The sequence below is a fragment of the Micropterus salmoides genome, unplaced genomic scaffold (genome assembly GCF_014851395.1).
Source record: "Micropterus salmoides isolate LMB-PRFRI ecotype aquatic unplaced genomic scaffold, ASM1485139v1 Ms_hic_scaffold_13, whole genome shotgun sequence".
In the NCBI taxonomy this organism is placed as follows: Eukaryota; Metazoa; Chordata; class Actinopteri; order Centrarchiformes; family Centrarchidae; genus Micropterus; species Micropterus salmoides.
In genome coordinates, this window is record NW_024040374.1 from 12,736,041 (window position 1) to 12,762,122 (window position 26,082).

Sequence of the window (26,082 nt, forward strand, 5' to 3'; positions counted from 1 at the left end):
GAAGCTGCCAGTACAACTGGCTGGCTAACTATGCAGCTCCACTGGAGCTGTTGGGGTTATGGGCCTTGCTCAAGGGCTCCTCAGTGGTGATTTTATCCTGCCGCTCCGGGGATTGAACCTCCCGGTCACAAGCTCGCTTCTTTAACCTTTGGGCTACCACTACAGTTTAGTAAGACATTGAACTGGACAGACAACAAACATCATTTTTTAACAATTATGAAATGATGTGATGCCACTTGTGAATATGCTCAGTGAAAGCTAAAGCTTTTGAGCCTTGTGTTCAGTATTAAGAGGCCGCAGTGTGGTTTGGCCAGCCCTGACCTATAGAGGGTGTAGAAACTCGGCTTCTTTTCAAGGATTCTGGTCTTGCCAGCAGCTGCCTAATGTAACCTAACCACACATTCAATCCCTTAGAGTGCTATGAATTAACCGTATAGTCCGATAATGTTGTTATGCTACCACCTTATAAAGCAAAGCCTGTGTTTCAAACAGAGTTTTGGTCTAATTAAAAATGTCTAATGTTTGAATTATGAAAAATGGTGGATCCAACTACACCCATACTACGGACTATCCCTGCTACTTCCACACTTAATCACTGGAGTGCCTCTTAAAAAAGGCTGTTTTCACTTGAGTATTTGACCATTTTGCCTTGGAGCTGAAATTAAGCAGTGATGGATTTAGTGCTGATAATCATCTATCAGATTATTTCCAATGAATTACGCAATTGTCTGTAACAGGTTGGAATTGCATTATGTAACTAAGCACCTATTATATATTGTGTTATTTAAATAAATTTAAAAGCAAATCTTTTATTACCTGGTTTTATTTTGCTCTGAGGTCACTTCCATTACTGTAGCTTGTTGTGTTATATGTGTGATGTTTACTGAGTACACAACATTATCTGGTCATTTGTTTCTATTATTGATTCTTATCAAGGCCCAGACGAGTACAAAGCCTGGCAAACTGTAGTGAGGCCAAATGATCTTTAATAGTGCATCATGGAAAAAAGCCTAGAATGGAAACCTAACACCTACTTGCAGCTGGCCTGCCAGACCAAAAAAAGCAAGAAGGAATAACACAATTTTTTTGTCTTGATAATTTTCCACTGGAAATAATGAGCTAATAAGCCTAATCATGTTTACATTCATAGTTGGGTTTGTTTTGTACCTCTGATGGAGAGATGTTGAACACTTCAGCGATCTTGGCGTACAGCTCCTTCACGTTGGTGAATCCGTGGATGCGGCCTGTGGGACTCCCGTGAGCCAGCTGGGTGTGGAAGATGAGCCTGGGTCTCGGGTATTCTGGTTCCCCTGGTTGTGGTGGTGAAGGAGGAGGAAGAGGAGGTGCTGTGGGCTCCGTACATCCCTGATTCTGGCTATGGTTCTGGGCCTTCTGCTCCTCCATTGCCTCAGCCCCTGTTGCCTTGGAGTCCTGCGGGCTCATAGCCTCCCCGTTCTGCATCGGGCCCCTGCTCAGATATGGTCCTCTTCTGGGAATCCTGGTGGTGCACTGCTCTGCAAAGAGAGAAACTCTATGTATTTCCCCCCTCTTAACCGGCTAACCGACCAACCAACTGGCCACCCAGATCTTTGGGGTGACGAGATGAATTAGTGATGAGAGCAGCCTGGTAACAGTAGCTGGAAGAAGCCAGCCAGACCCTGCCAGGTAGAAACTCAACACCCTTTGAGGACTGAATGTGTTATACCTGAGCCTCTGGCAGCTCACGCACAGAGAACACAAACAAAACACATCAGGTAAAGGTTTCTTCATACACATGACACGGTTAAGGCTTTAATCCCCCATATCAGTCTGGCTGCGAGACATGACCCTGAATGCGCGAACATCCCTCTGAAGTGTGAAAATGCCAGCATATCTGTAAAATGATTTCCAAAGTGGGTTGCTCGTAAGATGACCACAGACAATGTCCCAGTGTTACAGGTAAGATGATATCATTGGGTAGGGAGTAAGGTTCCCCAACCCCACCCCTTGCTGGCCTCACTGAATGAAACAGGCTGTTGCTGGGGTGAATCTTTGGTGATGCACTGACCTTTCTGACCCCACAGATAGATGGTTAAAACTGATAAACAGATGTTGAATTGACATGGGTATTTGGCACTATTTATACTCACAAGTTTCATAAATTTCACTTTTCTAACCTCACTGTAGCAAAAATATGGTGTACTGTACATATGGAGAAAGTGCTTAAAATAATATTAAATAATACAAGATAGCTTCTTCATAACTATTTTAGAAAAAAACCCTACATGTGTTGTAAATACATTTTAAAACATGCAATTTAAAAAAGTTTTTACACAGGTAAGTATGTATTAAAAGAGAGTTTGAGATGCTCAAATAGTTCATTTGAATGCCTCGAGTTAACAATCTGTCCTATTTGAATAGCAGTCACATTGGCAATTCATGCTGCCATAACATATTGCTTTGCTGTTTTAAAAACATCTGTTGATTTCTGAGTAATACTGTCATATCTTGGGCTTTGTAAATAGATTTTTTTGACATGTACACCCCCAAAAATTTACATTCCATCACTGTATTAGGGGTACAGTCAGTGTTGTGCTTTTGTATCCTGCTTCATAAGCATACCTGCACACCTGTGCTGTAACTTGCATGGCAGCAGCTGTCTGTGCGTCATAGGCCTGTTTTTCCAGGCCAAGGTGTTGCTAGCCTCCCAAGGTCAGTGTTTACTCCATCAACTGATAATGTGGATCTCTCTGGCAAAACATTCCTTTTGCAACAGATAATAGGCACTAGGCAGTCATCTAAGCGAAGGACTTCTGGCTTTCTCTTCTTGCTTAGACTTACATGATAACCTCTATCTATATTTAGTTAATGCAAATAGATGCCTGATTTAGGCAACATCAGAGATGACAGACTGGCTTTGATGTCCCAGATTATCTAATTTAATGTTGTTAATTTCCAAAGTGGCTGCTGCCCACTTCAGGGGGACATCCACCCCCCAAGATCTTAACATAAAGGTCTTCATTGTTCACTGGCTCATTAGCCCACAGTTGTCTCTGGAAATGTGAAAGCCCTGTTCTGCATTTTCACTCTCTTTACACCTCTTTATACCTTTAGTATGTCATTTGCAGCTACTGATTCAGTGTAGAAACAAAGCCTTTGCTTGCAAGTTTGTAGACAACTGAAAGACAAAGTCTAATCCTGCTTGCCAAAGCATCTTGACTCTGCAGTGATTGTGTAGTGATTAGTAGAGAAGTACAAAAGAAAGTAATAAGAAAATATAAAAAAATATCTCTACTGTTTGTAAAAGCATATTTAAGATATGCTTATGCTTCTTGTGTGACTCTCAGCTTATTCCTTAATCCTTATTTGTTATGGGGTTTTTGTCTTTTACATTTGGAAATACAGTTTTCATTCAGCAGTGATGGTCTAGTGTGCTGAATGTGAATTTCAAGTCAATTTCACGTCTAATTGACACACTGCGCCTCTCTACAAGACAGAGCCTCAAGTTCATGATATTTGCATGTTACAAGTGCCCAAACAAATTGGGGAATAATCAAATTACCTCAAACAAACTGACACAGTGCGTCATAGGTCCTTGCGTGATTCCCCACTTTGCATAATTCTTAATCCAACTGTCACACTGATGAATCAACTCAGAAAAGCCTGTTATTGCCAATTCTGCATCCACACACACCCATTGCATACTTCCTTGTGAAGCGTGATTTCCCTCTCTCTATTTGCTTTGTTTCCTGGCAGAGGAGACAGAAGGGAAGACCGGGGGCTGGATGGTTTAAGCCAGATTGTGTGAGGGTGGCGTGTTTGCTGTGTCATGTGGCAGTACACTGCCTCTTCTGTTCCTGGTGGCGTGGCGGCGCCTGAGTTGCCTGGTGAGAAAAAAAAGGGCTGTTAGTGCTAAGATTTGAGCAGATCTCTCTAACCCGCTATAATTAGTTTTCTTTTTTTGTGTTCAAGGTCTCTATCTGTAGAGTGATGAAATTATTTTGAAAACGCTGTGTTGTAATCGGAGTGAATTGTCTTTCAGCCTTAACTGATTTGTCAGGATGTGACGTATCATTGACATTCTGGGACCATCATTGTGAGCCACTATTATAGTCACTCTCCCTAAGAATGTCATTCCTAAAATCAGTGTTAAAAAACCATGATTTTTCAAAACATTGGAGGAACTGAGAGAAGCAGCATCCACCAAAAAAACTGAATAAAAAAGTACATAACATGGATCATCGTATTGATGATTGATTCAGTTTTTTAAACACATAAGGTAGTCACAAGAAACACACTCAGTCATCCAGTGTGACTACAATGTGACTTAGCTGGCAATTTAAACTGTGGCCTTGGTCTGCTGATTGTACAGTAGGTGTGTGACTTTGGCATTTGTTGCTACATATAGGCTATTGCCCTTGCTGGCCTAAATTAAGTGTTTCATGCTATGACATTAGAGTAAAAGCCACCAACTGAGCAATTGACTAGCCTTCTGGGTTGCTGGCCTGCACTTCCCTTCATAAGAACATGAATAAATGCTCATTGGTTAATGACTCATTATAATTCATGAGATTGAAGTCATTTATCCTTTTAAATTTATGTGCCAGCTTTTGTAGTTCATCAGACCAAAATATTCAGTACTTTTTTTGCAAGGAGTATTATTGTGGTTTAAAAGCCTAAATGTTTTTCATCAAAATAACTGGCAATAGCACAATAGCCTACCTTATTCAGAGTGACATGTGGGCTATTTTCTGTTACTATTAATAATATTAGGGTGTAGCATTATATTGAGGGTATACGTTTACCATCATACAATAAAATTCAACTTTCTGACTCTGTAGCAGCACAAAAGTATAACTATTGCCCCACCCTGGTGTACCAGAGCAGTCTGTAAGATTACCAGTAAGTTAAGTGTGATGTGGCACATAACATAGTGCTGTTAAATCACAATGTGTATTCTCAATGTTGTTCATTCCAGAAATGTTCAATGTAAATTATTGATTTAAAAACCACACCAGCACAATAATAACGCAGGCCTACCTTTTATAGGTTTCAAGAAAGGCACAACCCGACTACCATATAAGGTAATGGGCGGTCGGGGCAAGCCAACTACTCCGTTCTGGTTGGATAACCGATCTGACATGACCGTTTTTTCTAAGTTGTCGCCGACGCGGATTGGTCGGCTGACTTGGTCCGATTCAAGATCATTATCTTAATCAGCCGTGGGTGAAGTGGGAAGGGGAGAAGGAAAAAAAACAAAACAGAAGCCAAACAACAACGGTGGAGTTTGGCGTGGAGCGTCGTTTCTGCTTGAACCGACCACCACTGGCTGAGGGAAAGGATGCTTGAAAACAAGAGGGATAGATTGAAAACCTTCCTCAGGAAGATCGACGAGAAGGCCATAGTCAGAATCAAGCACCTAATGAAAGAGAGGTGAGCGGAATGAATGTGACTTAGCGGAACCGCTATCTGCCCGGTGAGCAACATCAACAGGGTGGATGCTAACTTAACCGTTAACGTTTATTGAATGACAACAACCTGCCCCATACATGTAGATTGTTTTATCTCACCGAAATGTACTCTTTAACAAAGAACTAGGATATGTGGTTTAGGAATGGGTTTTAACTGAAACGGACATAAGGGGAGAAAACGTCTTTCAGTCGGGTAGATAATGCTAGCAGGCTAGCCATCCGCTTGGTTTCAGATGTGTTGGAATGGTTGAAAATGAACTTAAGCTAGCGTGACAGTGACTCAGTCAGTTAACGTTCAATGAAACTGAAATTAAACAGTACAAACAGTCATTGTTGGCCTCTGAATTAAAAAGCAGTCGGTAGTTAGACGGTGGGTGTAGCGAGCATTTTTAGAATATTAGTGTAACGTTAATTAACATTAGCAGAACCACTAAGTTAGAGAATCTACACTGTTTAACGTTAAGAAGCATAAGGTTACACGTAACGTAGCTAATGTTAGTCATTGATTCAGCTGTTGTTGATCTAAGCCTTAAGCCAGTGATTCTCAAAGTGGGTTCCGGGGACCCTCATGGTCCCCAGCAAAAAGGGGAATCACTTATTTTCACTGTTATTGTATTTATAAGTAACACAATGACAGAATATATGACTATTTTGGTTATGGGGTTCACATGCTTTCTGTAATAAAACACCAGATGGGCGACCCTGGGAAAAAATATCATATGGGGGTCCATGGTGTAATTTGTGTCAGTTCAGGGGTTCTTGAACTTTGAGAACCACTGACCTTAGCACCTGAAATCATTGATGTAGCATGCTTTAAGACAGGCCAGGATAACCCTGATTAAAATGTTTTCTGGTGGTAAAATGTAGTGATTTGTATGATGGGAAATATTATCTTGGAGATATTTTCAAAGGTTAAGATGGTCAAGGCAGGCTTTTTTACGTTTGTACAGACACAATGCAGGGGGGTTCATTTGTAATCTAGTTTGACCCACCTAATGATTGACCCACATTAGTCCTGTAAATTGTGATGGTGTCCGTTTGTGTCTATTAGTTGGCTAATCTATTCCAGGCAGCGTAAACAAACAACATTATATGTGGCACTGTGACCTAAAGGAAAGCTAGTCCAGATCTGGTCGGTTCTTAATCTCGCCTGGGCCTCCCTCTCAGAAATCATGGCTTGTGTGGGTATGATCATGGATTATCAGCCCAGTTGGGATGCAGCGCAGACTGGCCCTATGCACATATTGTGTTACCCTCTACCCCCAGGAAAACACGCGCACACACATGCTTATCACCCATGGGATGAACAGCACTAAATTTTCTCAGAAAAGCCTATTTTAAGCTCCCATGAGTCGAACACAGGTGGAACATGGTGTTATATAAATGCTCCATGTTTCTCCCTGTTGAGTAGAAACATGGAACATTGCGTTTCATTTTCCACCCCACAGACGGTAATTTGATATAGTCCAGGAGTCCTACCAATCAGACTTGGCATTCAGATTATCAGCATAGCTATGTTATGTCTGTAGGATGGTATGTGGGGTGGTTTCTGTTTCCACAACATAAGCGCGCACACACCTATATAAGAGCTTTGTGGCAGTCGCAGGCCTCAGTAAACCGAAGCTCTAACCATGTATTCTGTTTCGTCTTATATCTTCCTTATAAAGTTGCAAATGCTACAAAAAGTATTTCAGAGGGGCCACATAGTTTAAGGTAGCAAATACCTTGACACTGAACACCTACTTGCTAGCTCATTGTCACTCTGCATACAGGTTTGCAATGTACACAGTGGCAAAATATGAATGGCCTTGTTTCAATAAGGAAGAACCAGGTTTAGCTAGGCTTGTTGAGATGGAGGAGCTTGGAATAGGCTGGGTGTGGCAGCTTTGCAGGCGTTCTGTTGGCTCCAGGAAGATGTTCCCAGGACAGAGCTTCCTTGCCGCTGTGGGTAGTGAAGACTGGATAGGTCTAAATTATGTGATGTTCTGCTGCAGGCGTAGAGAAAAAGCCAGTTAGAGGATGAAAACCACATCTGCAGGACAGTATATTGCTAAATGAAGGGTTACGTACTAACCAGCTGGTCACGGTTGAAGTTATGCGTTGCCTCTCTCAGGCTAGTGCTAATGACCACTCCCCTGCCCTTGTTACAGAGCCACAAAAAAAATTATATTCTTCTTGGCTGTTTCACCTTTTGGTACTCACAGTAGCCTGGTGAATTCCACCAAAGAAGTTGCCATAGGTCAGTCTAATTTCAGAAACAAGCTTTGTACAAGCTTATCTGAAAGTGTAAATTAAAGCTAGTCAGTGTTTTAAATAGCAAGATAACACTGGGTATGGTACTTTGCTGACAGTATGTCCTTTGTTGGGTCATAAAAGACAAGTCAGCATTGTTTTAGTTAGTTTTTTAAAATGGTATCTTATTTCAATATAAACTTAGTCCTTTGGAAAGTGAGACTGCTGCCTTGGCATCAATGTGTCAAGGTAAGCTGCTCATTGAAAGGCCAGTACCTGTAGGAAAAACAGTCAAAGAAATGCAATCCACTCTTCTCAGACGTTTCACCCTCAGGAGAGTCTATCTCTGCCACTGCACTACACTTTATATTTTTTACTTTACTCGCACAGTAAAAAAAAAACCCAGTGCGGATACACAGTGAGAGAAGAAAGGACAAAACCTCATTTATCCAGACCTGTAATATCTGAATTTACTTGACAAAATGAATTATGTATTTATCGAATCAGAAGTATACTCATGTGCAGGATGTATTCACAAGGAAGTTACTAGGCTAATCAGTGACACCCCCTGCTGTAGACTTGACTAGATGGTATTTCAGCTGTAAACTGGCTTGTACCAGGTGACTGTGCAAATAGTTTTGAACTTGAAATGGCGTTTGGCACTTTTTGGATATGACTATTCACCCAGACAAGCTGCTGTTCTGAGGAGCTAAGATCAACAAAAATCTACTGTAGATTAAATCCAAGCCTCCTTTTGTTTACAGTACCTTTTAACGATTTTAAAGTCAGGTGGGATTTTCCGGGCAACACCGCGCCATCCCCCCTACTCACATGCCTGGACGCTGAAAGTACTCTGGGTCGAAGAAAGACCCTCTCTGTCTCTGCGCCCAGTTAGCACAGAGGAAGTGGAGGGAGACGCTGCGTGCACAAGGCCGCATGACTTCCTACTTAAACACACACTTTCTGCACACACTCTGTTCCAATTGGAACACATACAGACACACACACACGGTTTTCCTGCAGGCTGAGCCTTGGCAGGGCGCCACAGACTGCATGTTATTTTGCCATGGCCAGTGGCTTGCTTCCTTGCCCCTCCTGAGTCCTCCATTGAAGCTAAATGCACAGACACATAATCCCACCCAGAATAAAATTTTGGGTTGTGTTTAATTTTCTTATTTTGGCAATTATTTGTTAGTTTCTGGTTATGTATCAAACTTAGTTGTCATGAAGTAGGCCAAATTTAAACGCTGCTGAAAAGTGAAATTAGTTTGTGGCACACTGTGCTAAAACTAGATTATAACATGTTAGCACACTCAGATACTGTGCTGCCTGGTTCTTTTTTCTGGTTTGGTTTGCAAAAAGGTCCAACATCTCAGCTGTCCTATTTGGCTCAAAAAAGCACAGGTGCAACAATCTGTTGTTTTGCTCTGGACTAAACATGTTTTGATTGGATGATGGGGAATCAGCAGTTCACATGAAAAAATTATCCATCCAAGTTTCTCCAGAAGATGGTGCTCTCACACTATCTGGTTCTGTAAATTCTCAGAGAGATCTCAGAGAGATTGCATGGATGTGAAATTTTTGTCAGCCTCACATGTGAATGTGGGACTCGTTTTGGTACTGCAGCAGTGTTGGCTGTGGGAAAGCTTTGGCATAAGCATTGTGTACAGAAGCAATTTTAGCTTAAGGCCAGTAGCACTGTAGACCAGCTGACGTATGGCTGACGTCTGCAGCAGGACTCCAGGGATCATCTGTCTCATCTCGGGACACTACATGAAAGCATTATAACTCTATACCCTGAGGAGTTCTTTACCATCTAGAATGTCCTGTGCCGGAGAAATCAGCCCCCACCGCAGTCAACACTAGTTTTCATTTAAATATATAAAAAAATTTATAAGCTGACTGATTTGATAAATAACTTGGTGGTGTTTGTTTTTATATTACATTTATTCATTTAGCTGATGCTTTTATCCAAAGCGACTTACAATTGTTATATATGTCAGAGGTCACACGCCTCTCGAACAACTAGGGGTTAAGTGTCTTGCTCAGGAACACAGATGTATCACATTGGGGAATTGAACCTGGGTCTCTTACACCAAAGGCATGTGTCTTATCCACTGCTCCATCACCTACCCATTTTAATTATTATTAAAATATGATAATTACATTTTTTTATTTTTACATCATAAATGGGCAAGTGTCAGGTTTGTACACATGTATTTTAATTTGTGCAATTCAGTATCTTTAGACAGTAACATTTTTGCATGTTAATATTCAAGTGGTGACGTTAGCTGCCCAATTTGATGACATCAGGAGTATTTTAAGTATGAGTGCTTTTTCGGGAACAAAGAGGAACGTGGCTATCGTGACAAGTGCCCTCGCACCTCCTCACAAGCATTGTGCAAGTCTTATCTAGAGATAAAATAGAGTGTGACAAACACAAGGCAGAGTTGCTCTTGGAAAAGCTCATAATATATACACAGCCAGTGTATGTGGAATTTATTTTGTATGGTGACTGTAACTATCCCCCTTTTTCTACTTCGCATTAGGATGCAGATATATCCTCTGTTTTATTTGTGTATTTTTTTTTTAATTTAACCAGGAAAGTCCCATTGAGATTACTAATCTCTTTTTCAAGGTAGTCCTGGCCAAGACAGTGGCACAGATCACAACAAGACTATTTAAAAACATTTACAAACCATAGATTTCATTTCCAAACCTTTTGAGCAAGAGTTTAAATTGGCCTATTGAAACCAGTTCCTTTAATTTCCAGTATTTTTGTAAATTTTTCCATGTTGTGGGGGCAGAATACTGAAATGCCACCTTACCAGCTAATGTGCGGACACTTGGTACAGACGGTAGCAGTGAGTCTTGTGAGCGTAAAGAATACAGTCCAGCCGCTTTTGGTTGAATATATTCACACAGATATGAGGGGAGCAAACGCAGAATACCCTTATAAATTAACATATACCAATGAGTGAGTCTACGATTCTCTAGTGCTGGCCAGCCCACACGTGGTATGTGCAAGGCTTACAGTTTGTGATAAACCTCAATGAGGCATGATAAACAGAGTCCAGTAGTTTCAATACTTGGGTTGAGGCATTCTTATAAATGAGGTCACCAAACAACAATAACATCAACTTGCTCTTATTTACATTCAAAGTAAGCTCCAGTTGTAGAAACATGTTCTGAACTATGTTAAAAGCATTTTGTAATGTAGAGACACTGGCACTAAGTTTTTGCAAAGCTGTAGATGACCATATCATCAGCATAAAAATGGTAATTGGTGTCCACAAGATCCTGACCAACATTGTTCACATAGAAGACAGGAGAAGTAAGGAGTGATATATGGTGGCTAAATTAGGACTGATGTCACGAGGGCAGCTGGACTTTATCTGTCTGAGTTTCCTGGATCAGATGGTGATGTCATGGGTATAGAAATAATAGAAAGACTATTAATGAAGAGCAATTCTCAGCTGAGGTTTGTGAATGAAACAAAAGAGTCTGCTATATCTGTTGCCTGTTTCCTCACTATATATTGAGTCTGTCTCCATTTTCCCTTCAGATATTCTTGTGTGTAATGACCCCATTTACATCACCCACAAAGAGTATGAGCCAACTATTGTCATGCACATTGCACAGGCTGCTTTTAAAGCCATCACCCTGTTGTTATTGAGAACAGCGTATTGAATGTTGCTGGCAGGCCGTCTAAACTGAGAATACCCTGGTAATGTTTCTCTCACCCTTGCATTTGAAACATTTACCCCTTACTGTTATAGCTGTTTCCACAGCAACACAGGCTGGGGCTGCCTCAGAAAGGACAAAGCTTGGGAGGGCATTTCAGACTTGGACCCCAAACGCTCCTCTTTCCTGCTGTGTGTTTCTGGTACTGTCTTCATGTTAAACTCTGTTGCTTTAAACCGTCGCAGTAAAACAGACCTTTACACCCTTTCGATTTGGCTGTCAGTGCTTGGGGTTTAAGTGCAACAGGGAGTACTGCCATACTCGTCATTTTGCTGCCTCGACGAGCGGTGGCTGCAAGCTTTTAGAGTTTGTGGACGACTGCTCTGTTGGTCATGGAGAGAGGCAAAGGCTTGTTGAACCAACATAGTGCTCTGGCTGATTCTCATTGCTCTGAGGATCTGGGAAGGTAAGGCGAGCAAATGTATCAAGTTTCTGTTCTCAGGTAGTACTTCTCAGACTGTGCCAGATAAAGCAGGGTTGACTTCAGCAGCATTGAGTAAATGTAGGCTAATTGTTTGGCTATATTTTGTCCTTACTTTAAAACAAAAAGGGTGACTACATGTTTGTTTTTTTCCACACCGACCTGTGGTAAAGAATATTGAGTTTGTAAAACCTTTTTAGTCGTACTTCATTTCATGTGGTCAACGGTCTCATATCTGAAAGAAAGTTTTATTTATTTTTCTCAACAGATCCTCTGTAAATATAGGAAAACATGGTCACAGATCTAAGCTAATGACCATTGGTTCTCTGTGATGAAGTGATTTGTCTGGTCTCCTGAGATAATATTAACACTTATACAGATAAAGAGATGGATCCAACTGCAATGTGTTTGTTAGTAATTTTCAGTAATTTCACACAACATATGATCATGACACAATTTGTACTCCGGAGTGAGTCCAGATATATGTCCCTATAAACTGTCCATTTTAATCTGCAGCTACTAAGAATTTGATATGGCTGTGCCGTGGTTTGAAATGTTAAGCATGCTAGGCCCAACATTGATTGTGTTTTGGTTTTTTTTGTTGTTTTCTGTCCCTTTTTCCAGGTGGCATGACACAGTGTGCCCTAAAGGAAGTGGGTCAGGGCTTCTGTCTAGCAATTACACACCCATTTTATGTAGGCCGCCTTCTGCTTTGTAAATACGAAGTGATCAGTAACAAACAGCACTTTTTTCCACGTTGTAACCTTTTGGTTATTTTTGGCATTTGGTTATTTTTTTTTTTTTTTTCCTCCTGTTTTTTTTTTGTTGTTGTTTTTTTTCACACATCTTATCACCCTTCATGGCCTTGGCCTTGAACACTTTTTTATAGGCTATTACGCTGACTCAGTTTCCTCCATTACATGCGTGGCATGAAATGTACGTTTCACAGAAACATAAATGGTTCTACTGGTAGATATTAGATCATTAGCTTAGTGGATTTTTTTTCTACCTGATTCCCATGTTTCTAATCAGGACAGTTTTAACCTACCAGTATAAAGACTGTGGCAGTCTTTCCTGGAACCTCTGCAATAAAAATTATACACAGTAGCTTTAAGTGGCTGACTGCCAGACTATGTGTGTATTGATGTAAACTGCAGAGACACGATTTTAATAAGGCTACAGATAATTGTAGTCTGGGGTCTGTTATCAGAGTAATACAGGGACTTTGCTGTGACAATATTACCAAGGCATTCAATTTTCCAAACTTCCAGCATCTGTTGGGGCGGTGGGGAAAACCCTTTAACTGATGTATTAGAATTTTTTAAAACATCTCCTACTAAAACAAGTGGTTGCTGGAGCCTTACAGGAAACGGCTTCAACGTGGCCTTGTTAATGGTTACCATTAGTCCTGAGTAAAAAGGAAGTTGTTGAGATATTCAAATAGCCAATAGTCTCTGCATGCTGCCTATATTGCTCTGCCCCTTTAACCCCTGCCTAGGTCAAGTGAGAATTTTTGAACACAAACACTTGATCAACAGTTCGGCGCGGATAACGAAACGATTTCCCTTTTAAGGGGGGATCAATAAAGGAACACCTTATCTTATCTTGAATAGTTCTCACAATGTGTTGACTGTGTCTAAACACCAGCCACAGTTGCTTAGCCTACTTGCCCAAGTGTTTGCTAGTTGCTTTGGATATTTGATATTGAAGTATTTTATATTTTAGCATATAGGACATAGAGATAGTAGAGAAATATATATGCTACAGCTAAAATTAACTCACCGTTAAGGATTTTACTTGACATTTACTTGATTTGTTATTTACTGAATATGCTTTCATGACACTCAAGACACTTTTTTTTTTTTTTTTTTAACTAATATTAGGTTAAGTGTTGCTGTCACAATGTGATAGTCAGTTGAGACTAATTACAAGGTTGGCATTCAACTGAAGTAGTGCTGAACGACACATCGAATATATTTGAATATCAATTCATGTGTGATATAGCAGATGACCATATTGTCATATTGCAGTTTTCAGTGTTTCCACTAGTTTCCTCCGAGGGGTAGTTACATTACTTGAGTCAGTCTTAAAGCGTGTAGATATACTCAGGTCGCGTTATAATAATTAATAAAAGCAATGTGATTTGTTTGCTAAAATAGAAAATGAATGAAAAGTCGCTGTTTATATAATGTTGTAACGGCATCTTCTACTCTTCACAGCAGAGTAGGTCCAAACCATACACAGTGTATGTTCCATACTGTCAGCGAGCTAGTTAGCAGCTATGAGTCAAGAGAAAACGCGACCAATCATGTGACTGCTCAGATTACTACCCTTTATTCCAGCTCTGAAACATATTTGGGATACCAACATACAGCCTTTCAATGTGTTAAAAATATTATACTGCAAACTGAGCTTATTATACCTTATTGCTGAATGAAGTAATGTAACTACCCCTCACAACCAAATTTCAAAAAGTACTCATTTGTAATGTTTAGTAAAATGGTCCCTGTCAGTGTTGTACTATTATATGATGTTTCTGGATTAATATGACTTCTGCATTAATGTGTACATTTCATTTTAGTGCTATAGATGTTTGAGGTAGCTAATTTTTACTATGTTATATACTGTTGGGCAGTTTTTTCTACAGCAGTGCATTGTAATTGTACAAGGTCGTCATACGCATTATTTGAGAATTTACAGTATGTTATTTTAGAGAAAATGTGTATATTGAGAGGTAAGGGGTGTGTGTGTGTGTGTGTGTGTAATGTGGCATAGTCTAAAAATATTGATTATTTATAAACCATATCCAGCCCTATACTAAAGCTGCGTTTTATGTTTGTCTTTTTCTCTTTAACCTTTATCCTAATTACCACTCAGGTGACACGGTGACAGATTGTTCCATTATGATATAGGGTAAAACAAAGCTGCACAAACTCCATCAAGAATCCAGTGTGAAAAAATGTTTTTTTTCAAATGTCTGACTTCTTTTCGAAGAAGTGAGGTTAAGGAAGACTTTTCTGGTCTGAGCAACTCCTTGACTTTTAAAAGTCTCTGATGCTGCTTTGCCATACCAGAACAAATCCCAACAAGACAGGGTTTTGATATTCAATTATCTTTTGTTAGTGGAAGATTTTATGGGGGAGGACTTATTTCTTAAACATGTCAGTGCCTGTGTTTTTATGTGTATGTTGCTCTGGGGGAGTGGTTGAGTTTGACGTCACCAACTACGGAGTGTCACACCATTCTCAACACAAAGTAGCTTCCTCTTACACATTCACAAGGCAACAGAGCAACAGTTAGTTTTTTTTCCTGGCAGGATGTGGTAAAGGACCTTGGCTTAACTAGGACTATAATTCTTGGACCACACATTTAGAACGGATTTATTTTTTTCTGGCATTTTATTGTCTTGGTGTCTTTTATTTGATTGTTTGATTGCTCGAGGCCAGCGAGTGTAGCTTATAGATAAGAGTTTTGTGTGTGTGTGTGTGTGTGTGTGTGTGTGTGTTTTTTTTTTATAAGGAAACCAAATGCCTATTAGTAGGTACATGAGTTTTCGTTTGTCAAAGCGATTTAAATTGACCAGGTAAGATGGTCTTTTAGTAGTTTTTGTTAAGTTGAAATTGTTTTTGTTTGGTTATTTTGTGTCTTAGCATTCAGCAGGCTCCTTCTTTCAATGAATTTGTAGCTTATATGTTCCTGGACAATGACGGGCCATTTGGAAAGCACATTGGCTATTGTAAATCCTGCAGTCTTACTTTTACAGGACAGTTAGTTTTTTTTTGTTTGTTCCTTTATATGACATATTTGCAGAGGCTTGTCAGTTTTAGAGCATGAGCCTGCATTGATCAGCTTATAAAGCAGCCTGCCGGTGTACTGCGCTGACGCAAAATGTGTAAATGAAAATTTCTGATTTGGAGAGTTTTCTAACACATCATAAAGATAAGCCCATTGTCTGCCAAACGTCTGTCCAGTCATAACATAGCCTTTAATTTGAGGAGAAAAAAAGTGCTTTAGTTATTAAGTAAGTAAATATGTAGTTGATGTGTGCTGTAAAAAAAAAAAAACACATCAAAATTTATTGATGCTGTTCTTTGGTGCTGATTATGACAGTCTGTAGAGTACAGGAGACTATGATTGTCAATCTCTAAATACAAGTTTTTACAGATTTGAAGAGTGTTTTATTTTTTTTATTTTTATTCATATTAGTGGGTATTTTTGCAAATGAAAATTGTTCTAAAAGAATATTTTCTAAATCTGTTTTTTCTTTTTTCTTCCCATATCCAGCAGCTACCCGGTAGAGAGCAGTGGTGGCGGTCTGCCAGCCAAAGTGAAGAAAAGCAGGAGCAGTTTAAGCATTGGCAGCATCAAGAAGGCAGAGTCCAGGAAAGCCTTGAGTTTGGAGGCAGCCCAGCTCGAAATCCAGCAACAGCACAAAACCCTCACCAGACAAGTAGCTATCAGGTAAGACTGGGGAAAGGGTGGAAATTACACAAGGTTCCTTAAGATGTCTGCAAGACCTGAGGGGGAAAAACTCGGTGTCTAAAATGATATAAAAATAAAGCATTTAAGCTGTTAGATACTGATAAATATAATCCTTTTCATGCACATACAGAGGTGCTAGAAGTTTAGCAAATTTATGAGCCACTCTTATGTAAAACACATTTATATTCTGAGAGAGAGGCCAAGAGATGGTCTTACTTTCACTTATTCTGCATTAAATCTAGCAAATGATTACAGACTTAATAGAATTAACTATAATTGCTACTATTATTATTATGATGAGGGGAAAATACTATTTCTAAGTCTCCTCAGAAATTCATAAAATCCCACATTGGATGTAGTAGAGACTCACAGCTATTCTGAACGTGCATCACAAGACCTGACCTAACTCTCAGCTGGTGCACAGTCATGACACACACATGACTGCACAGCCGTTGTAGACGGACCGTGTTCTCACATGATTCAAACGTTTGATGTAGATTTGTGATACTGGTTGGTGTGAAGAGCAGTATTCATCCCTAGTGCTGTCTACGTGTTGGCTCGATTACCCAGCCACTTTGAACATATTATTTTGGACTGAGGAGCATCAACACGAACCAAAGTTCAGTCAAGGAATATTAAAGGCCTATTTAAAAGAGAGAGAGAATTTAGAGGGGGCATGGTGAAACACTCTCCCACATTACATTATACATGGGGTATATTACATATTCAGTTAAAATCATACCTTTTAGATTAATTTTGCACTACGCAGTTAGTCCCATCTTGATTGTTAATTAAGGATAGTATAAATTCTATGATGCTCAACCCACAGATCCGTGCTATGTGTACAGGATGGTTTCAATTCTAATGCTCAACTGTTTTATCATGCTATTGAAGCTTTACCTTATTTAGCAACTGTAGCTTGTCTCTTTGGCAACTAAGAGTGGGTTAGAGAAAGTTGGTGTATATCCTCCATTAAAGGGTGCTGCCATGTAGTGGCTCTGTATTTTCTCACGTTAACACGCCTGAAGCCAAGGACTTCCTCTGTAAATTGACAGCTGTGCTCTTGTTTCTGCAGGTCACAGACATTTGATGTTGACAACAAAGGCTTTGAGAGGACGGAGGGCAATGGCACACAAAGTGTAAGTCCACTATAATGTTTAATTCAAACATTTTACAAGTCCAAAAATTTATAATACCAGTGCATTTATTGAAGCTGCTCTTGAGCCAACACATTCCGTTGTCTGCTCATTTTGAAGTGTCTTGATTTTCACTTAATATCTTTTCTCTTTTTAGAGTTTCATAAAGCACAATAAGACATTCCACAAGTTGTTTCCAGACATTCCTGAGAGTGAAGACTTGATACATGGTAGGTTAACAGAAACGAAAGAGAAAATTAATGACTTAATGAATGAACCACATAAAACTGAAAGTGTGTTGTGCTCCTCTCTTCTCCTCTCCCAGCATACATCTGTGCCCTGCAGAAAGAAGTGCCATACCATGGTCGGCTGTACATCACTGATACCCATGCCTGTTTCTACTCCTCAGTTCTGCTGAAGGACACTAAGGTTTGCTCCAGCTCTGCCCTGGCTACCTCCCCTCCCCATGTTTTTACTAATTATATACAGTAAATATACTAGGTTGATTGGGAATTCACCACATTGACCTTTTCTGTTTGTGACTGTGTGCTCTTGCAGTTAGTGATTCCAGTTGCCTGCATCCACAAAGTGAAGAAGCAGAACACAGCTTTGCTGGTACCCAACGCCTTGTCGATCCGCACCATAGAAGGAGACAAGGTCAGTTTCTCACCTCCAACTCCACACAGCAATCTTAATAAACACTTGATAAGTCCATATACTAATGTTTTTTAATAACTAGAGATGTTTAGAAGTCCTTGCTCGACCACATTGAACTCTGCTTTAGATGTCATCTAAACAATGACTGACTGTATATTATGGTTAAAGTTTTCCAGCAGAGCAGATGGCTAATATCTTTTCTTTAATTCCCGCTCATTTAGTACCTGTTTGTGTCGCTGCGGAACAGAGAGTCATGTTTTCAGCTGCTGCGTTCAGTATGTCCTCAGATAGAGGTGAGTCATATGTTTTGATATTTTAGATATTCAGACCTTCTGCAAGGGTAAAAGTGATTTAAAATTGTAGGAAATAGGGTACATGGAATTAAGTATAGTATAAGTATCAAGAATATTGGAATGTATTGCAATCAGGTTAGAATCCTATTGATCCTATATGATAAACTAGTTTTGCATTACAGAAAACGGAAAATGGCATTGCTTCTTCCTTAACTATGACTGTGAAAGTATTGTAATAGGGCACCAGCCCTGCTACTGGTACCATGTTGCATATCTCTAAACATTTTGTTTATCTGTATCTTGACTAAATGCAGTCTGAGTATGCAGACTATCAGAATGCAATCACATTTCAAAAATAAATGTTTTATTACATTTCTCTCTGTTACAGGAGGGCAGTACAAATAGTAGCCCTGTCTTCTCCTCAGCTGAGAACAGCTTTGACAAGAGCAAACTTGTGGTAAGAGACCTTTTCTCAATACTGAATGTTCAAATGTCTCATGTTATTGTCATAGGGGCTCAAAAAGGTGAAAATGTTTTAGGAAACACATAATGTCTCTATTTTACAGACTGGCGGATATGGCTGACTTGATCCTTGTTCTCTTATCTCGACAGAACTCCAGCCAGTCCAGCCTGGACGACTGCTTCGAACAATTTGATGGCTCAGAGTCACAGTCCTTACAGGACCAGCCTCTGCACAGACCACACAGAGGTAAGGGGTTAATCCTTTTACATTGGCTTTACATGCTAAACAGCAAACCTAGTTAATATAACAAATATTACCTGCACCAAGACTCATCATGTATGATACTGCAATATTTCTAAGTAACCCAAGGTGTGTTGTAGTGTCTAATAGCAGGCTAATATTGATTTATTTTACCCCATCTCTCTTCCCTCCTCAGAGGCAGTGCCTAATGGGAACACCACGGCTTTCAGGAGCCTACACGTGCAGCAGAGTGATAGCTCGTCCTTAGATGAGCTGTCAGTATCTGGTAAGACACACACAGATTGCCATTTAACATGAGTTACTAAGGCTACATTCACACTAAATGTTTTCATATTAAAAAACACAACTTTTACTAAGTTTATACTTAGCATCCACACTACTGTTTTTTTTTTTTTTTACCCTTAAAACTGAGACTTTTGAACGCTGACCCTGTGATAGTTTGAAAACAGTGACACAGGCACCCACGTTTGCTTCCTGACTGATCAGTCATGACGTGTGAAGTGTTTCAAGGGTACTTTTCCCTATTGCAATGGCTTCCTCCGGTGATGGAAAATGCTCCTGCTACCACTCTAATGTGTCACCAAATTTGCTCTTCAGCTGCTCCCAATGTGCCACATTTACTACCTCATATTCAATTCTGTTTTATTTATATAGCGCCAAATCACAACAACAGTTATCTCACAGCGCTTTTCATAAAAGAGCAGGTCTAGACCGTACTCTATGATGCTATTTACAGAAGCCCAACAGTTCCCACCAAGAGCAAGCACTAAGCGACAGAGGCAAGGAAAAACTTCCTTTTAAGAGGCAGAAACCTCGAGCAGAACCATGGCTCAGGGTGGGCGGCCATCTGCCTCGACCGGTTGGGGTGAAGGAGAGAGAGAGAGATGTGTAGAGAGAGAGAGAGAGAGAGAGAGAGAGAGAGATGTAAGGAGAGAGAGAGATGTAAGGAGAGAGAGAGAGAGAGATGTAAGGAGAGAGAGAGAGAGAGAGATGTAAGGAGAGAGAGAGAGAGAGAGATGTAAGGAGAGAGAGAGAGAGATGTAAGGAGAGAGAGAGAGAGATGTAAGGAGAGAGAGAGAGAGATGTAAGGAGAGAGAGAGAGAGATGTAAGGAGAGAGAGAGAGAGATGTAAGGAGAGAGAGAGAGAGATGTAAGGAGAGAGAGAGAGAGAGAGAGAGAGAGAGATGTAAGGAGAGAGAGATGTAAGGAGAGAGAGAGGGGAGGGAGGCAGCCTACACAATATACACACAGAGGTACACACAGTGAAGGTAATGTTGCTATAGACTAAATGAAAAAATGGTACAGATATTTATAGTAGTGTTAATGGTAACAGTCGTAGTGTTAATTATTATAATAACAATAATAATAATAATAGGATTAGTAACAATAGTCGTTGCAGCAGAGGGTGTCGAGCAGGAACACGGGGGCAGCAGGTGACCCGCAGCCACAGATCCAGACTCCACAGCTCCAGAGCCAGAAAACCTGCAGGAAGTGATAGGAGGAGAGAGGAGAGGGACGAGAAAGCACAAGACTACCGGAAAGGGGAGAAGTTGTGTTAGTAACATGCAATAATGGGATGAGGTTGCATACAGAGGGAGAGAAAGTAGAGGAGAGAGGAGCTCAGTGCATCATAGGAAATCCCCCGGCAGTCTAGGCCTATAGCAGCATAACTAAGGGATGGTTCAGGACTACCTGAGCCAGCCCCAACTATAAGCTTTATCAAAGAGGAAAGTCTTAAGCCTACTCTTAAATGTGGAGATAGTGTCTGCCTCCTGAACCCAAACTGGAACCTGGTTCCACAGGAGAGGAGCTTGATAGCTATACGCTCTGGCTCCTAGTCTACTTTTGGAGACTCTAGGAACCACAAGTAACCATGCATTCTGGGAGCGCAGTGCTCTGGTGGGGTAGTAAGGTACTATGAGCTCTTTAAGATAAGATGGTGCCTCAAGCTTCACAAACTACTTTCAGTAACAGTTCCACCTCGTCGTCGGTCGAAGCAAAGAAATCTCTGGTCCTACTTTTTGCCATTGTTGTTCTTTGTTCATAGTATTTTCTACAACTAAGCAACCAACCGCTGAGTAGGCAATCTGCTTTCTATTTACTCTGGCACTTGCAAGCCTACAATAGGGAGCTACAATAAAAAGTGTCTTGTGTTTGATCCCCAGACAGACGGATGCTAGTAAATACAAATTTCAAAAGTGTTAGTCTGAAACCTTGCATAGTCGGAGAAACTCTTCATTTCTTGTTCATCTTCCTTGCGTCTCACCCTCCGCACCCATCCAAAAAAATATGCTGCGTATCGTGCATAAGTAAAAACTTCCCATGTAATAAAATAAAGATGCAACCTACCAACATGATAACATTGATTTTCATGTTTACATTTCCAGGTTCAGGTGGATCATGGGTTTGGAATGTGACCGAAAAGGCCAAGTCCCTGCTGGTTCAGAGAGAGGCCAGCACCCTCAACACTCTACTCTTCATTTACTTGATTTTGTAAGTAGCACTTCCACGCTAAAGTATGTTAAACTAATGCCTTATATACCCATGTGATCACTTAAATCTCACACACTTTAAAGGAAACGCTGAGAAATTTCAAAAACCTGCCCTGATTGTAACAAACTAGGTGATCTTGTACAACCTTAAACGGAAATCCAGGCTTGCCAACTTTATACAATCATTGACATAACAAATGTACAACATTCCCTTAAACTGTATGTTAACACATTAATTAAGCTGAAGACTATAATAAGAAGGCCTCCGATTTGAGGGCTGTAGTCTTTAATGTTTAGTGGCAATGAAGTTATGAAGGTGTGACATCCTTTTGGTGCCCGCTAAAAGGACTATAAAAAATATAGCTGTTAAGTATTTATCTGCTGTAGCTGATATCATTGACCTTTTTATTGCAGTGAAGAAAAAGGCAATAAATGTGACTTGTCATTTATTTTTGTATGTTACAGGGTTGTTCTGCTGCTGCTGTCTTCTGGCTACATTGGTTTACGTATCGTGGCCCTGGAGGAACAGCTGACATCCCTAGGGGCATTGCCTGAATTCACTTTACAGAGCGGGTAAAAAGTCTTTTCCTTTCGATTTCAGTCCTTTTGTTCTTCATGACCTTCTTTCTCTGAATATAAAACTATGTAAAAAACACTCAGTGTGGTTGCTAAGCAGCAGTTCTGCCTCATGTATGTATGTTGTAAGACTATAGCTGTCTAAATTGAAATTGCCTTTTGATCCTTTGTTTACTCTGTTATGTAATTTGGCTTTGTTCTCTTTCAAAGAAACTGGGCAAATGAATTCCTTTTAATAGGCGTAGCCTTGCTGCTAAGTAACTAAATGCTTGAGTATTGTTAGGTGTGTATTCAGTTTTGATATGCCAATCTCAACTAGCTCCGTCTTGTCTTTTCATAGATATCGCCAAGACACATAACACTCAGCAACTGAAGGAGAGATCGGTTGACCCATGACTGGAGGATTATTTCAGCCTCTTCCAGCACAAGACACAGCGGAAGAAATTTCATGTACTCAGACTGTGCTCCCAACATGTCCTCTGCTGTTGGCTAGAGGAAAAATGGCCAACCTGTGCAATTTCAGAGGCACCTTGTTAACTTGAAGGGCTATACTTCCTCCTAGTACAGTAGACAAACGGACATGCCTCGACTTGGTCACACAGAGCCGAGCCAAAATGCATTCACACGCTGCCTGGTTGCAGTGTGTCTGTCGTTCAAACCAAAGCCAAATGGCTCTAACTTAGCAATGTGCCACGCTAGCCAAGTTGACGGTCACTTTCCTGACTGAAACTGTTCCACATCTGTGAACTTTGTCCACTGTCCCTTCACATACATACTCTTCTCCCTGAACATGTAGTCTGAACAGGGCTATACCAATCAGCATTAGCCTGCTGTAGTGCTTGTTATTGCACCACAACACCAGAGACTATGCATAGCCAAAGATGCACACTGCACATATTTTGCATGAGTGCACAGAGAGGACTTAAATGATTTTCTATCTCTTGTATACAAATTTGTCTCTTGTCCTTCAGTTCAGTTACTGTCGGGTATATCTCTGTGAATTATCTTCTTAATCAGCTGTGGGTTAAAATGAGTGCTGAAATCTCAAAATCTGATCAGCCAATGGCGGTTTGATACACTCCCGATGGTCTTATCCTTTCTCTCTTTCTCCAACCAGCAGTGATTGCAGTTAATTTCCTCGTCTTTGGCATGATTTAAACCAGTTTAATGATCAATGCTCGAAGGTTGTTTTTCCCTGCAGTTTCTACTGGATGAATGCATCATCAATGCACAAATATGTAGTACATTAGGACACGAGGAGTTGTCTCAGAGGCATATTTGTTTTTATGTACGACTTCTCTATGACTTTGGTCTTCAAGAGTAGAAATATGTCTATTTCAGATGTATGTTGATGTACTGTCTACCACGACACTTGAAAGTACAAACCTCTCTCTCTTTGACAGTCCTCTTGAGGACCAAGTGGCATTTCTAGAATTTTCAGGTTATTTAAAGTAGCACCAATGTATTTCAAATGCTCATGCATGTGTCTGCAATATCGACACTTGACTGATACAGAATATGCATTGTCACACTCCTCACCGGAAGAGGAGAAACCACACCTGCTGTAAGGTCCAGTTCTTTCAACAGCAAAACAAGTGGTCCCAAAAGAAATTTCAATATGCAAAAAGTTATTATGCATGGCAAAATGTAATTTATCTTTGTGCGCTGTTTTTTAAATGGAGTTTGATGTTTGTGGAGAAGAAATCGTGTAAGAGGAAAAACAAAAAAACAAACAAAAAAAAGGATGTAAATGAAAGGAACGGCTCAGCTCGAGCGAGCGCACTTTAAAAAATGTGTTGTGCCTGTCACAATCCAACACTCTGTTTGGATTGGGAAGAAACGGCAAAGCTGGCGTCTGATGGTGCTAAGACCTATTTTTTTTTTTAAGAAAAAAAAAATGTTTTCACTCAGGGGTGGTTGGCACTAACTGCCATGTGGTTTTAGGTCGTCATCTTTTCCTTTGTCATTTCAAAGTCTAGTGCTCGGGAGTTTACACTCTGTACATCCTGGCTTTGGTGGTTTCTCAACTTCTCACTACTTTTGATTGAGGTTCACTTGACATTTCCAACTAATGTGACGGTATTCAGCTTCCCAGAATGCTTGCTTTTCTTTCCCCTCCCCCCTTTTTTAATCTGACCTAACAAATGCATGTCCACACCACCATCTCAATGATTTAACATCACCCGTGTTGTGGAAGCTCTTCTTGACAAGCTGTAGCAAGTGGGTTTACTTTTGTCACATCCTGTCTCAAGATAGACCTTGTCTCATGTTTAGCTATGGTTTTTGACAACATGCCATTTACGTTGTCAAATCTTATAATTTTCCACCAGGGGGCAGCACACACATTCACTCTCCTTGAATGACTCAATGCAAGAATCTCAAAGTAGGCAGTATTTGTGTGGTTTTGCACTATTCAAAGTGTTGTAAATAATTTTGTATCAATTGTTAATGTCCTTAATTCTACTATGGTCCTAATATTTATTTGCATTCTGCGTAATTCAAAGTAGTCTCTGTGAGATGGCTTTGCTATTGTTCAAAATAAATCAAATGTTGCGACGTAAATGCTTTGTGTATTTGTTGATTACATTACTGTTCCTACACAAGACTTGAGTGGAAGTAGTCAATTCAGAAGAAGTGAAAACATTCACAAAATACTTTTGTATTTCATACCAATGTTTGTGAGGTAATGCATATACAGAAAGCAACTTAAAATCTTTATATTAAAAAAAAAAAAAATTCTTCCCAGTGCTGCTTATCCATGGTTTGACAGAAACATATTGAGTTTTGAATGTGTAATTTGATGGATTTAGGCAGCAATAAACTCAAATGCAAATCAGACTGAATCTGGACAATAAGACTTTAGTCATTATTATTATTATTATTATTATTATTATCGTCATTCACCTCTTCCTGCATTTTCTGACCACATACAAAAACTTAGTGAATAATTTTTTTTCTAATTTATGTTCTATTGTTTTTGATATTTTATTGTATTATTATGTCTGTTGTCCAGGTCATAGGATATTCAGAAGTGGTTATACTTTTTATTTACTGAAAACATTTAATCCTCTAATGCAGAAAGATTCTTCACTTCTGAGTTGAAGAAAATCCTCAAGCAATCTGCCGCTAGTCTAGTTGTCAGACTTCTTGATATTGTATTATTTCCCATTACTTTTGCTTCTTTTTTAATCTTAAGCTATGCTTAAATTCTATCCATGACCCAGATTCCCTAGAGGGATCAATAGTTAAACTTAATTATTATTCAATCTGCTGCTCTTGCGCTGTTGCTTGTGCTCCTGATTGCATATTTGTTCCAAACACTGCCTTATTTATGTAAATGAGTTCATAGTTTGGTTGGTCCAGGGTCAGCAGAAAAAAAACATGAGCCAGACTTTTCATTGCTTGGTGAGCAAGTAAAACCAGAACTCTGGCAACGCAAGTAAGGTGAACTTTGTGAAATGGGCCTCATCTTGCAGCAGTGGTTGTTGTGCCTGCTATATGTGGCATAAGACCACCATCTAGTGGAGAATCTCATATACACCGACATCGCTTTAGACAACTACACTACAGTTAGTGTGAGAATTAAAATGTCAGTTACGCACCACCCAAGGAATTTTACAGAAACTCTTTTAGCAAAATCTGTGATGGTTCATGTGTTATTCCATTTAGTGAAATTAAAAGTAGTATGTTGAAATGTTTCTCCCCTTTCATTGTTTTGTCTGTACCAATCTAGAGACTATAACAATGGTCTTAAATTTAAATACTCATCAGTGACCTCACAAATTATAATTGTATGTAGGGTCTGGTGATCTTGGGTACATTAAGGTGTGAGAAAGTTTATTCTAGGTGATGTATGGTGTCAAATTAGCTGACCT

General features: G+C 39.9%; 2 protein-coding genes across 9 annotated transcripts in view; one reads left to right on the plus strand and one right to left on the minus strand.

Moving 5' to 3' along the window:
* The window catches only part of gipc3 (GIPC PDZ domain containing family, member 3), a 19,355-nt gene extending 15,050 nt beyond the window's left edge, over positions 1–4,305 (minus strand). For 2 of the 4 annotated variants that reach the window (XM_038715618.1, XM_038715615.1), the window contains exons 1-2: positions 3,542–4,305; positions 1,168–1,514 (exon numbers count right to left, since the gene is read on the minus strand). In XM_038715618.1, the coding sequence (XP_038571546.1) occupies positions 1,168–1,461 (294 nt within the window). In that variant the 5' untranslated portion in view covers positions 1,462–1,514; positions 3,542–4,305. Of the gene's footprint in view, positions 1–1,167; positions 1,515–3,541 lie in introns of those variants that run through there. The other 2 variants (XM_038715616.1, XM_038715617.1) reach the window with 2 other exon arrangements.
* A 910-nt stretch (positions 4,306–5,215) lies between these two features.
* On the plus strand, positions 5,216–24,769 carry si:zfos-943e10.1 (GRAM domain-containing protein 2B). Of its 5 annotated transcripts, none has more exons than XM_038715620.1 (13): positions 5,216–5,412; positions 16,135–16,308; positions 17,405–17,468; positions 17,623–17,695; positions 17,791–17,894; positions 18,024–18,122; positions 18,344–18,415; positions 18,804–18,872; positions 19,028–19,124; positions 19,315–19,404; positions 21,527–21,632; positions 22,097–22,204; positions 22,548–24,769. In XM_038715620.1, the coding sequence occupies exons 1-13, from the start codon at positions 5,321–5,323 to the stop codon at positions 22,564–22,566; spliced, it is 1,167 nt and encodes a 388-aa protein (XP_038571548.1). In that variant the 5' UTR covers positions 5,216–5,320; the 3' UTR covers positions 22,567–24,769. The 5 variants fall into 5 exon arrangements, with proteins under 5 accessions (XP_038571548.1, XP_038571547.1, XP_038571549.1 ...); XM_038715619.1 differs by having other exon boundaries at positions 5,217–5,412; positions 16,132–16,308; XM_038715621.1 differs by lacking the exon at positions 5,216–5,412 and adding an exon at positions 11,679–11,832 and having other exon boundaries at positions 16,132–16,308.
* The last annotated feature ends 1,313 nt before the right edge of the window (positions 24,770–26,082 follow it).